At 37.3% G+C, this 13,795-nt stretch overlaps 1 protein-coding gene across 2 annotated transcripts in view; it reads right to left on the reverse strand.

Annotated features, from left to right (window-relative positions):
• TPRG1 (tumor protein p63 regulated 1) overlaps positions 1 to 13,795 on the reverse strand; it is a 149,704-nt gene that overhangs the window by 111,173 nt on the left and 24,736 nt on the right. For both annotated transcript variants that reach the window (XM_079101467.1, XM_079101466.1), the window contains exon 2: positions 7,114 to 7,344. In XM_079101467.1, the coding sequence (XP_078957593.1) occupies positions 7,114 to 7,335 (222 nt within the window). In that variant the 5' untranslated portion in view covers positions 7,336 to 7,344. The remainder of the gene's footprint in view (positions 1 to 7,113; positions 7,345 to 13,795) is intronic.

The raw sequence follows: 13,795 nt of genomic DNA on the forward strand, positions 1-13,795 counted from the left end.
AAGTTGGGAAACAATGAAATAATCCCCAAATAAACATTTTGTTGAATGTTTCTATGCCAGGAATTTTGCCAAAATATGTGAAGATAAATAATATAATGTAGAATATTTACTAAGCCTTACTTATCTTCCCCATGTAAAATAATTGGCAAAATCTATCAAAAAGAAAAATGATCTAACCTTCAATCCAGATATTCCACCTGTGAAACAGAAATTTCTGCATATGTGCAAATGACAAGTGTGTATTCTTTGCAGTCTTATTTGGGGGTATCAACATTTTGGGGGAAAACCACAAGTACCTATCAATAGGGTACTAGTTAGATATATTTTGATGTAAAATTTATACAATGTAACATGACAAAGGTATAAAAATGATGAAGGAACTTGTGTTAATATGGAAAGATTTCAAAATATGTTATCAAATGAAAGACAAAAGTCATCAGAAGAGAGAATAAAATGGCCACTTTCTGTGTAAAAAGAAGTGAAGATAAGAACTACTATTCCTACTTGCTTTCCCGGGCCTGAAAAAGCTCTAGCAGGGTGTACAGAACTATTAACAGTAGATTCCTACAGAGGGAGAAATTGATGGAATGGACAGAGGTGATGTTTTACTGCACACCTTTTCAAAAGTTCAATACTACAAATGAAGTGTATATATTACCAAACTAGTTGGTAGCCTCTGGAGCTCCCTGGAAGCTCTCTTTGTCTGCTATTCTTACCTTCAGTGGGAACAATGGTCAAGCCTTTACAGAACATAGAAAGGAAAGGGACTTTCATAAAGAATTTCACTCTCCTTCATTTTATTACTGTTGATCACTATAATAAATTAAGGTTAACCACCTCGTGTGAACAACAGTGAAATAATAAAATGCTCAAATATTTTGAGTTTTGCCTGAAATGACAGGATTTAAATTTCAGCCTTTTTCATGGCTATGGGATATGTGGTAAGTCATCTCAGTATTCTGTACATCCATACATGTTACGTGAATAAGGTAATAATTATAACAGAGCTATTGGGTGATGCCATGAAACACTACATATAAAAATAGTGATAAAGACTAAATAACAAAAGGTTCTATCATCATTCCCATTATTGTTAATATTAAATAGAAGGGAAATAGTTGTACTAGATTTTGGGGGTCAAATGATTAGCACAATTGAACAATTAGCTCTGAGATTTAAATTAGAAGACATAGCATAATGAGTAATACCATCTCTTATAGTCTAGCCCTGAATAGTTTCTATCAAAGCAAATCTACTCAGGGAATCTGAGAGAAATAAGTGTCTGTTTTCTTGCATTTCCTTGAACTAGGCTAGCCCAGGGTCACTAATCACGCAAACTATACCCATATTCATACTAATGTTTTCCACATAATAAGCTCCTTAGTTGGACAGTAACAGGAAGAGATGATACAGGAAAGAATGTTCCTAGAGACTCAGACACTCAGGTTTCTCCTGTGAGTGCCATTATGGTGAGATAGAGATCACTTTGCAAGGATCACATATGGTTAAAAAAAAAAAAAAATCAGCTCTAAACCTGATATGATTTGTAAAGACAAAGCAAATATATCTTTCCCTGAAAATGAAGACAATCCATTTTATTACATTGCTGTTGAGGGTCTGCACTCAAAAAGAAAAATCATCTTTATTGAAATCTTCAAGGAATTTCAGTATTCAGCAGGGAGTTGAGAAACCTCTTGCTCAGTGAGATATCTATTTTCTAGATCAAAAAGAAGTTCACACAGGCAATAACAATAAAATTAATAGATGTATTTATTCCCCATGTGAGAACAAGACACAGGGAACCCTATCGCAAAAGAAGAGGGAAAGGGAGAGATTATGAAAGCCAAATTAGTGTCATGGAAGCCATGACATCTCTTTACACAATGGGAAGTCCTGAACCTGCTTATTAAAGTCTCGTTGCTCACAATAGAACACAGGCTATAAAAAGGCCATGGGGAACCATTAATTAAATATTAAAAGATCAAATAGTTTTAGTCCCATTAGTTTGTATGTAATTTACATTCTCAAGTACAAATTTAGAGATAATTCCCCATCCCAAATCGCTTTCAACTTTCTGATAAGGTATCTGCAAATATAGAGTCCTACAGGGAGGTTAAAAATATCTTTCCCCATGTGGATTAAGTATTATTCCTTTCATAAGAAGTTGCTTTTGAATACAGTCTCCACAACTAAGATGATTATCATAATGTACCTCAAGTTATTAGCCTTGAGGGATACTTTTGTTCAGAGAAGGCACTAGGCCGTTTTTAGATAAGTCTAAGCAATAATAGCAAATGAGCTCAAACTAGAGGAAAAGATTATCAAGCATATAGATGGCAAGGGATTTAGACCTTCACTTCTAACTCATTTCCAAGGTCAGAGGTAGTGGTGGAAAGTGTCAGGAGTCTTGACTTCTGGATCTACTTCCCAGCCCTTCTTAGTCCCATGGTTGCTGCCTGACCTTGAATAAATTACATCTCTTTTGTGTGCTTCATGGGGTAGGTTAGACATTCTCTAAGACCATCTACCTCTGAACAGAATTCTCCTAAACTAAGTCAGAGGGACATAGTTTGGAGAAATAAATAATTGGATAGAAGTCTGATGGAAGGAAATAACCTCCTAGACTGATCAGTAAAGAACAAAGAGGTTTTAGGGGCCAGAGTGATTTATTTCATAGTCGATACTCAGACTGTGTATCTAATGTCTGAGATTAAGATGTTAACATAATTTCTTCTTTTAAAGTCTTTTTAAAATTTTTAATTAATTTTTTATTTGTTCTAATTTGTTGTACATGACAATAGAATGCATTTATACATTTCAATAGATCATACATAAATGGAGTGTAATCTCTCATTTTTCTGATTATACACATTATAAGATCACATCAGTCATGAAGTCATATGTACATGAGGTAATAATGTCTGTCTCACTCTAATATCATTGCTTCTCCCATATCCCTTCTCCTTCCTTCACTCCCCTCTACCTAATACAAACTAACTCTAATTTTCCTAGCCCCCCCTGACATTACCTCTTATTGGTCAAGAATTAATTTATATTTTCATTTCAATCATTCTTTTGCAAAGCCAACTTGAAACTCATTTAACTGATCCTTATTATTCTAGCATTGGTGGGTCTAATCTTGGTAATCCTGGTACCTGAGTTCATCCTGCCACAGAAAGCCAAGGAATAGCTTTCCCTTCCACTTTAAATGATATGCATGGGAAACAACCTAAAGATCCAACAAATGTTAAGTAAATTGTAGTATATTTCCACAGGGGGATATTGTAGAAGTGTTAAAAACAATATTACAAAGCTGGAGATGTAACTTAGTGGTAGAGTGCTTGCCTAGCATATGCAAAGCCCTGGGTTTAATTTTCAGAAACACACACACACACACACACACACACACACTAAAGCTTCTGCATATTTTGACATAGGAAATAATATTGAGCATACAATCTCATATTACATTAAAAATTGTATATGTAAGAAGTTAAAAAAGATACATACCCAAAATTGTAAGTGCACATTTGATACATTTTTAGTTAACTTTCGTGGAACGATGGTGACTTCTATTTTGTTTATCCACATTTCTTAATTTTTCACCACTAAAACACTTTAAGTGCAAGAATTTTTAAATCTTTTAGTAAAATAAAATAATCAACCAAAAAAATCCTTCCATTCACTTGCTGCTCTTCTGAATTTGCAATATCTATCCCTTAAATTCTTAATCTATAATAAATGTGCTTCTTTTTAGTTGAAGCACAGGCCCTACAACTATGAAATGGGAGCTGGAAAGTTGTTCTAGCCTCAGCTTTATCACTTTCTAGCCACATGGACAAGTCAAAGCTCACAAATGATTTGACATTGAGACAGCAGCTCCCCGACTCTGGACTTTTATTTCTCTCTGCAAATGAATGGGTTGACTAGTTTCTTGGGGTGCAAAGTGTGGTCTGTGGATAAAAACCTTCCGTTAAGGAAGGAGAAGGGGTATGGGAGAAGCAATGATATTAGAGTGAGACAGACATTATTACCTCATGCATACATACATATCGATCCGTGTGTTCCGTGGAAGTACAGAATCTAATTTTTTTTGCATAGTAACAATTAAGAAGCACTGCACTACAGCATCTCAGATCTCACTTCAGCTCTAAGAATGGATACTTAATGAGGACGTTCACAGATTTGAAACTTTGTGAGTCTTGTTCTTGTTTAATTATCCCTTCAGAAAATAAACTAGCTTCTCTCTACTCCTATAGACCCTACATCTACACTTCAGTCTCATCCTGGAGTCACAGTGAGTCCACGGGCATCTCAATGCCATTCTTAAAACCAAATAGAAATGTGAATGTAAACCGAGAAAAGGCATTCCATAATAACAACTAGGAAATCATTTATAAAATGTTGACAAAGGTGTCATATTTTCCGAGAACTTTTACAAAATTAGCTTATTTAAACCTTTACAAAAAATTGCTGTTTCCACACTTTGCAGATGAGGAAATTGATACTCACACACACACACACACACACACTTCCATTTGCTCAACTACCACCACATCAGTACATCTGTTGTTTATAAGCTAGTAAAACTGGGTTAATCCTTTATTTATTAGAAATAAAAGTCTGTCATTATAAATTTCAGTTGAACAAACCATTGTCCTTTCATTATACTCACATGTACTAGCACACATTGGTTATGCTCACAGGCTAGAGAGAACTCATGCCTTTCAATCTGAAGGAGAGCAAATGCTGAGTGCCCTGGGAATTTTGCCCTAACAGACAATAAAGAGTCCTCAGATCTACAGTAGACTCACCAACAAAATGAGAATAGGTTTCCCTCACAAGCTCTTGAGAACTTAGTGTTATTCTCTACACACCTGATAAAGATGTTCTTCTCATTGATTGGACTCATTCATTGAAAACACTTATACAGGGTCATAAATTCAACTGTGCATGATAAGAAAAGCAGTGCCCTAAACAGGGTAGGCAGATTCAGAATCCAGCTGCAGCTTTTCCATTAATAGTATGTAACTTGTAGAGGTGACCTCACTCCTCTGAAATTTCAATATGTTCACTTTTTAGAAAAATATGGTAAGCCCTCCCCTGCTTACTCCAGTTTCACTGCAGGGAACCAAACAGATAAAGGATGTGAATTTATTATATAAATCACACAGAGACACAAAAATAAAAGTATTATGGAAATACACAATAATATATGTAGTGACTTCGACTGTGTCAATTTAGCTAAACTGGAACTACATTTTCTAGAATTGTGTTTGTTTGCTTTATTTCCAAAGTAGAGCTGGCTGCAAGAGACATCTGTGCAAGATTCAAAGGGCAAAAATGAAATATCAGTCCTTTTCCTTGCTGAAAATCAGTGTAGATCATTATACACTGGGGCAGCACATGTTCATGGCAAAAACTAACTGGTCCCCTTGGTGACAAGGAGTGGAACATGTACCAGCATATCCTTTTACAAGTATGACTTCCTCCCTGAGATTCTTCTACCCCTGGACTGGCTAAGTGTACAGCACAGTGGCAATAGTTGCCAGCTACTAAAAATGACTCCCAGGGTTGGGGATATGGCTCAGTGGTAGAGTACTTGCCTGGCATGCCCTGGGTTGTAAATAAATAAATCATCAATGTTAGATTGTGGGAGACAGAGAAAGGTTCTATTTGTCCTGATAGATTCCATTTTGTCACGATAAATTTCAGTTTTGCCATGGATTGTCTTCCCTCTTTACTATTCCCTAATCCTTCTTTACAACTGCTTATTGGTTGACCTATACCAACTTAGGCCAAACACCAGATGCAAAGACAACCTCTCTGCGTGGATTTATAGTTGGTTTTCACCATTGTTCCCACTGATAAATCCTTTACTGTATATCACTGTTGCTCTTTCTCATCAAACCCTGACTTCATCAATAGCAAAGATAATAAAACTTTAGAGGATGCTTTGATTTCCTTTGCAGCTCTATCACACAACTTAACTTTGCAGATTCAATAAACTTCACATATTTTGGAAAGCAAACCATATTTTTGACATATGCAAAATACATAAACACACACATCACATAGTATAACACCTACCAAAGTCCCTTGCACATAAGAGTCTATGTAATGTTTAAGCACACACATGCACACACACACACACACACATACACCACACACATTCAGTTGCTTTAGTTAAAAGATTTTCTTAAAGATATATTCTTAAGTCCACTAAATCAGGATTCATTAGTGAAACCTTTGTAAACAGTAACAAATTCTTGGCCCCAAGTATTTATGATATTGAGTTGAAAAACTTTTTTTTTAAAAAAAGAATGTTCCTTGCACATGAACAAAATTACATCTCCACAATGTGCACATTCGCTAATTTTACCCCCAATTGATTATAGCTAACCACTACCTTGTTGACAAGAACATTGGAGGACTGGAAAAGAAGATCCAAAAAAGAAATTCTCAACAGAAAAGATACTAAAACCCAGGAAGCACTCTCAACCTAATGCAGATTTGTTAAGTTTAAGAAACCTTTTCACATTCAGTTATATGAGCCTCGTCCTCACCAGTTTACTCCCCAACTGCACTGCCCAGGTGAGACAGCTCAGCTCCAGACTGCAGCTACCGAACTGAGATTTTAAAGTGCGTACCCCCACGTTGAACAACAGCACCCCAACATTAATCCTTGAGATTCAGCCCATTCCCAAAACCCTTTCCTTTGCACAATCTATGTCTTTTTCAAACAAACACCAGGTTCCCAGCTTTGCATTCTAACTGCTATATTATAGATTCTCTCTGCATAAAACATTAGTTTTCTGAGGCCAGATTTAGCATCAACACAGGCCCAAGGAACCAAAGATCCAAATCCAAGGAGTCTAGAGGAACTGTTTCTCCGTGATACTATCTGGGCTCTCAAGAATAGACACTTAACTTCTCTGATGTTTAGGTCCTTTGTCTGTACAATAAGGATAGGGATATCTACATCATGATTATTGCTACATTACATAAGATTTAAAAAACAAAGTGTAACCTCTTGGCAAGACTTGTGGCACACAGAAGGACATTAAGATGTTTTTAAGGAATTTTACATAGTATTTAAGAGCACCAACACACCCTTGTAACGAAGTACTTCCTTGAGATATAAGGCTGGTGATAAGGATTGGGGAGAAGTGTTGATTTAGTCACACTTGACTGTCTTGAGATTTCCCTCGGCACAGGGGTCTTGTCTTGGTCTCCCTCCTCCATGGACAGGTGATCAGTTTCAGAAGGCTGTTCATCTCCCTCTTGCTTCAGAGACACCGGCTGGAATCCTTCAAAACTCCCAATTGTTGACATTTCTTCAGCCTAAAACAAGGAAAGAGAAGTCCTCTGGTTAGAGAAACAAGGCATCTGCGTCCTAGCTACAACAAAATAGGCTTTGTTGAAAAAAAGACATGCTGGAAACTGTCAACACCCCACAGGTTAAATAAACAGGGGCACTTGTGGGTGAAGCTCAATAACCCACACTACTAACTACCACCCATGACCCCACAGGATCTTTTACCAGAGCAGAAAAGCAGAGGCCCTCTGAACAGAGAAAAGAAACCTGAAAGTTGTTCCATTTTCTCCTTTTTAATCCAAGGAGGCTTGAAGTTGATCAAAGGAAGAGTAGTATGAAATAATTACCAATTTCTCTTCAAGATTTCATAGCATTTTTGCTTGAAAACCCACCAGATTGCAACTTATGTAAAAGTTTAGCAATGATAATGCACCTTTTTATCTATTTTGTGGGTAGTAAGAAGGCAAAAGATCAGTTAGAACTGAGTACAGTTTTTAAAATTTGCTAATTTTCTTCCAGTCCTAAAAATTTGCTCTAAGGAAATAATTTACAACTGCCCAAAGACATACACAGGCACACACGCACACACACACGTTTGTTCTTCATGACCTTATATCTAATAGAAAAACATGGTATGTAGTAGCAAAATTAAACACAATATCGTGTCTAATACCAAAATTGTATAGTGAGATTAAGTACCAATCAATAGAGAATTGACTAAATAAAATGTTATGCTATATGATGAAATACAATACAATAATTAAAATGTGAGTACATATTTGTATCATGGAAAGATGTCCAAATTATGGAAAAAATAAGTTATAAAATTTGAATAATGTTATTCATCCTGTTAAAATCATTTAGGAAGAAAGAAATATGACAAATGTACTTGTATATGTATATACCTGCATGATGTGACAGGTTAGGAAACATTTGGGAAAAAAGTAAGAAAGAATATTAAAAATAATTATCTCCAGAGGAAAGTGTTAGAGGTGCTTTTCATTTTCATGTCTCTGGATGCTACTAATGATCATTATCATTTAAAATAAAAACAGTAAATTTATTTCTATTTTTTAAATATAAAACAAACCAAAAGAGAAGGCACATGTAAACCTCATGAAATGTGCATCTGAATCTGCATTTTCAAGCTGAGGTAGGAGGCCAGTCATCCCTGCTCCCAAGTCTGCATGGAAGGTCTTGTGTCCAGTTTCCCCCTGTAACTGGGAATGCATTGCTCTCTCAGTGCTGCCTCCCTGTTCTTAATCAAAGGTGGTTTTAATTCAATTTCCTTAGTTCCCATGGAACTAAGTGAGAAAAAGCCCCTTCCCCAAGAAAATTTCCTCTCTTGAATTTGGGACTAACTACAGCATTCAACAGAAGTAAAAATACCATGATCACACATTTTATTACCTAAAAGTGAATACTTTGGCATTAAAAGAGAACTGTTGTGTTGGGGTTGTAGCTCAATGGTAGAATGCTTGCTTTTAGCATGTGTGAGGCCCTGGATTTGATCTTCAGCAGCACAATAAAAGATTAATAAAATAAAGGTTTTGTGTCCATCCACAATTTAATATATATATATATATATATATTTAAATAAATACATACATAAATATATGAATATATATATGTATATTTAAAGGGAACTGTTAGCAGTTATGCCTGGATGATAGAAATCAATAGGACTGTCTCAGACAAATGCGGATGTAGACAGTCATCTTCTGCAGGTTGAGTATAGGAGAACAGAGTCAATTAGGGGAACTCACCAGGGGAAGGTCCTCTGTAGTTTGCAATTTACTTTGTTTCCTCTGATCCTCCCAGCAACCTTGGAAGGTTGTCTACTCTATAGCTCTTTCTGAGGCTACAGAGTAGAGGGGAATCTACCCAGAGCACACTTGGAGAACTGTGGCAGCACCTGGACTGCCAACCAAGCAGTGAGCCCAACATGCCCATCATGATGTCATGCTGACCCCTAACAGAAAGGCCTTCCTTAGTTTTCAGGTAATTTTTTAAGTTGGGTGTGCAAAAGGCAGAGATTGGCTAATGAGAATGCAAGGAATGTAGAAGCAGGTGAAACAGTGGGGGTGTGGATGAAGGTGAGAGAGAGTGGCGCTGGGGAGGCACTTTGACCTTGCGGGCAGCTGAGCACCCTGTTTATGCTGGTCTGCCACTTCCACCTCAGCTACAGGGGGTGTTGGAAGAAAATGCATTTCTAAAGTTCCCTATAACCTGTGAAGAAAGAAGGTTTGTGTCACTGGGAAACGAAAGCCTGCTTCTGTATTTGCGCACTCTGTGAACACACGCCTAACAACAGACATCTGTGAAAGGCTCCTGTGCCTGGAAAACAGAGGGCGGATTTAATTAGCACCACTTCCTCTCCCTCAGGCTGTCTTCTCTGGAAACACTCCGGGAAGCACAGCACTCTGAGACCAAGCTGTTTGAGATCCAGGAAAGAAGGAAACACTTAGCTCCATTTACATTCTTACAGCCATAAATAGTGGGAAAGTTAAGCACAGCTACCCAATCCAGAAGGATTCCAGCTTTGCAACAATCTTGGAGACGTATTGGATGGACAATGAATGAAACTCTTCACCAACTTTCCTCATGCAAGAGCAGGACTGAACCTCTATGCCTCTCTCTTGGTGCCTCAGTTCTCTCCCCAATTTGTTTATTCCCAATTCAATAAGCTGTCCTCTATCCCTGCACAAATATACTATATGAACTGAAATAATAAAAGCATATTGATACCAGTAACAAATTCAGCTCAAATTAAATATTCCTCAGCTTTTGCAACAGACCCATGGAGAGCCACTTCAAACTGAGAGAGACATTGTTTCATGTGCTTCCCTATACATTTATCTTAGGATTTAGTGCTCAAGAGCAACAACAGCACAATCTCATGGAAAATTAAAATGTAACAGCTTATAAAATGCAAATGAAGTTCATAATTTTTGACTGAACCTGGAAATTTGGGTAGTGAAAAGTATCTTAAACGAAGAAAAGACTACAATATTGATTGCTGATTCTGGGTAGTAATAAAAAATTTGGAAATCACCTAAATACCTAATGGTCAGGGATGGCTTAGTATATCCAATCGATATTATGTATACATTAAAAAAATAACAGGCATCAAATCTGCACCAGCATGAGAATAAAGATCATATCTTCTTGAGTAAAAAATGCAAAAACCAAAAAATGTTATTTGGTAATGACCATTAGAAAAAAGTCTAGAAGAGAAATATTTAGATTTATTGAGGTAATGGAATTGTGAATGAATTTTTCCATTTTTTAAAAAATAAATTAAATCACAATAGTGCTGCTTTCATAATAAAAATAAAAGGTATAAATAAATGCCAAATATATTCTGAAAAAAGTGCTAACTTCACTTTGATCAGACATAAAGAATTTTGTATTTTTCAGTTGCCAGAACATTCAGAGCTAAGTTTAATATAGTATTTCAGTAAATAACCTATTTCCAGGTTCTGGTCTAAGTAAAACTATCTTCTTTTATATATGACTTCACTTATCTCAGTGTGACTTTTCTAATAGTGTTTCAGGAGCATGTAGGGCATAAATTATAGCTAAAGGATTCTTGTCTAGTAGAACTCCTTCATTTCTCAAATATTGGAACAGACCCATTGAGACAAAGGACTTGCTCAAGGTCACACAGTTCCATAGAATCAAACCATGAAAGTAGATTGCTAGTCTTCAGGACTCTAGTTCACTGTTCTTTCCTATTTTTCAAATTACAACTTTTAGAAGATCAGAGAGGGGCAATGATCAAAAGTATGCTTTGGCAAATGGGAGGCACTTTGGTTTGTCTGAGGCAGTCAGTCAGGGAGCAGTGTCCCTTTGCAACTTCTGCATCACCAGCCCCCTAACTCATGCTCAGGATGAATCCTTTCTCCTTCTCCAGAACCAAGCAGACAGATCCATTAGGCACAGGAAGCACAAAGGTTTTGGGAGTCCACCAAATATTTGGCATTATTTTAAAATCAGAAGGAAATAACTTTTAAGGTCAAAAATATTTTAATTTTTTTTTCTCACATTAGGAAAAAAAGTGAAATTTGTAAGGCATCCCAACCCTAATACATTTTGACTAAGAGAGAACAATTACAAAATATTAAACTAAAGACATAAAAACAATATTTAATACTGATATTATTATAATGAAGAGGTTTAAAAAGGCAAAAGGCCTGTGGACCATAATGTGGCCCTGACTCAAATCTACACCACTCCTTATATTTCCCATTTAATTTTCTCCTCTGGTTCTCCATTTCAGACCTTTAGAAATAGAACCCTTCCCTCCCTCCTCATCAAGGGCTTTCCAATCTCTCCCCGAAAGCTGCTGCTCCAAAACATACTGAAAGATTTCTGTCCTGTAGACAAACTGCACCATCATCAGAAGATTTTTTTTCTCTTTTAAAATCAAAGATAGATGCAGCATACGTGTGGCCCCCAGTGCATACTTGGTTCCCAGGGAAGTAGATAAACAACTATTCGGAGAACTTCTAATTAGTTTGAAAGGAGTAGCTAGTCACACTCACTGGCCAAGATTTCAATCAGAGGCAAAGAAAAGGAGGTTCGGGAATTTCTCATTTCCCTCTCTCTGAAATTCAGTAAAGAATGATTTGGCTATAACAATAAGTATCATAGTTTGGTTTAAGAAAACAAGATTGACATAAAACAGAGATGCTGGTGAAACTCAGGGCCGTTTCTATGCCATTTGCCATTCTTCATTTCCTCAGCACTATCTGACCTCTTTTCTCATCAGGCTTTCAGGAATTCCTTCTTGGAACCTTGCCATCTTTGCCTTCCTAGTGTTTCTTATGGAAAGAACAAAGGGGCCTATCTAGTTCCCTCCAGTCCTTTTAAAAGGCAACATCACCATCTATGAAGGCAGAGATAGGGCTCAATGCCCTCCAAAGGCCCTACTTCCTAATCTGCTGCTTGGGAGATTGAGTTTCAATATTAATATTAGAAATACACAGATACTAAAACCATCGCATCCACCCTTTACAAATAAGGAAACTGAGGACCCAAAGGGGTATGTCTCTCTCCCGAACTCTCTAAAAATAAGCTTTTAGAAAAAGACAAAAAAGAATGAAATGACAAGCATCTTTGGGCTAAAAACCTTATACTCATAGGCATAATTTTGGGAAGATCAGAAACTTAGAAAAGTCTTAGGTTATTAACAAGAATTATTCCCCTTTTGCTGGTGGAGTGGGGGGTGGGAGATTTGGAGATGGAAGTTAACTCTTGTTGCATTTAAAGATATCAACTGTGTTTTTGAAAGATGAAATCCCTTCAGACATGAAGGGGTTAACATTCTCAAGGCGCAGCCCCAGAATAAAAATCTACTTTTAATTTTGACATTTTGTAAAGGTAAAATATGTGAATTCATGTGTGTAGCCTTTCCTGAGTCTCTGTGAGAACAGCCAAGGGATGTGTGGTGGATAAACAATACTCTAACACCTTGTAACTCTCCAGCATCCCACTTCTGTGCCAGCTGAGATAAGGAAATTGGCAAACAAGTCTTCCCAATTTCACATTTTGTGTATTAGTGATAACCTGCCAGCAGGGATGCTCTGTGTCCTGAGGGGAAGCTGAGTCGAGGGAGTCTCTTCCCTTTCAGCTCCTCCTGGGTCAGGCAGGACCCTCTCTGCTCTGCCACCAGTGCTCTGATTCAGCAGAGGTGAAGAGGAGGAAATACAGGGCCAGGTTGAGAACCGTGGGTCCCCACTTTCTCGCTCCTTCAGGCTGATCCTGGACACTGTGCTTCCTTGCGTTTCCTCTCTGTACTGCAGGCTCTTGGGGTCAGACTTGATGGTTTTTCAAATTGTGCTCCCGAAAACTGCTCCTGAGGGGTAGAGTGGGTGGGGCTTTCAGTCACCAAACCCATTTCAGTCAAAGCAGATTGATTTTCATCTGTTACATAAGTTCTGATGCTTTTATATGCGGTTAGGGGGGTAGTCAGGTTTGAAATCTGTTAACTACACTATCCCTAAGTTTTCTTTCAGCTCAATGAATGACTCCACAAGATTTACTCCAAATATAAGAAGCCCCCAAGGATTGCTCAAATTTCGTCTTCCTGTCTCATCTTCATGATGTGACTCCAATAGAGTGGTTTTCTTGACATTCAAATGGTCAGAGGAAGGGGATTGTGATGATCTTCATGAATTTGGGTCCCCATTATAGAGATTCTAGGGTGTTGTCTCTGAATCTCCTCTAACTCAGATGAAAATTCACATCACCAGAGATGATAGAGACACTGAGAGTGACAAGTAGGATGTGTAACCAGTCAAGGCCAGAGAGAGGCTAGAACCTCAATAACTATCCTTGCTTTGTAGAAGGAAAGATTTCAGACATCTGCTGATATCCTCACATAAGATTAATTTTTAGAGTAGTTTCCTTAAAAAAATGTAAGGAAGAGAATTGATAAAGATGATATTGATCCCTGAGATGAATGTTCTTACA

This window comes from Sciurus vulgaris (genome assembly GCF_902686455.1).
Source record: "Sciurus vulgaris genome assembly, chromosome: 10".
Classification (NCBI taxonomy): Eukaryota; Metazoa; Chordata; class Mammalia; order Rodentia; family Sciuridae; genus Sciurus; species Sciurus vulgaris.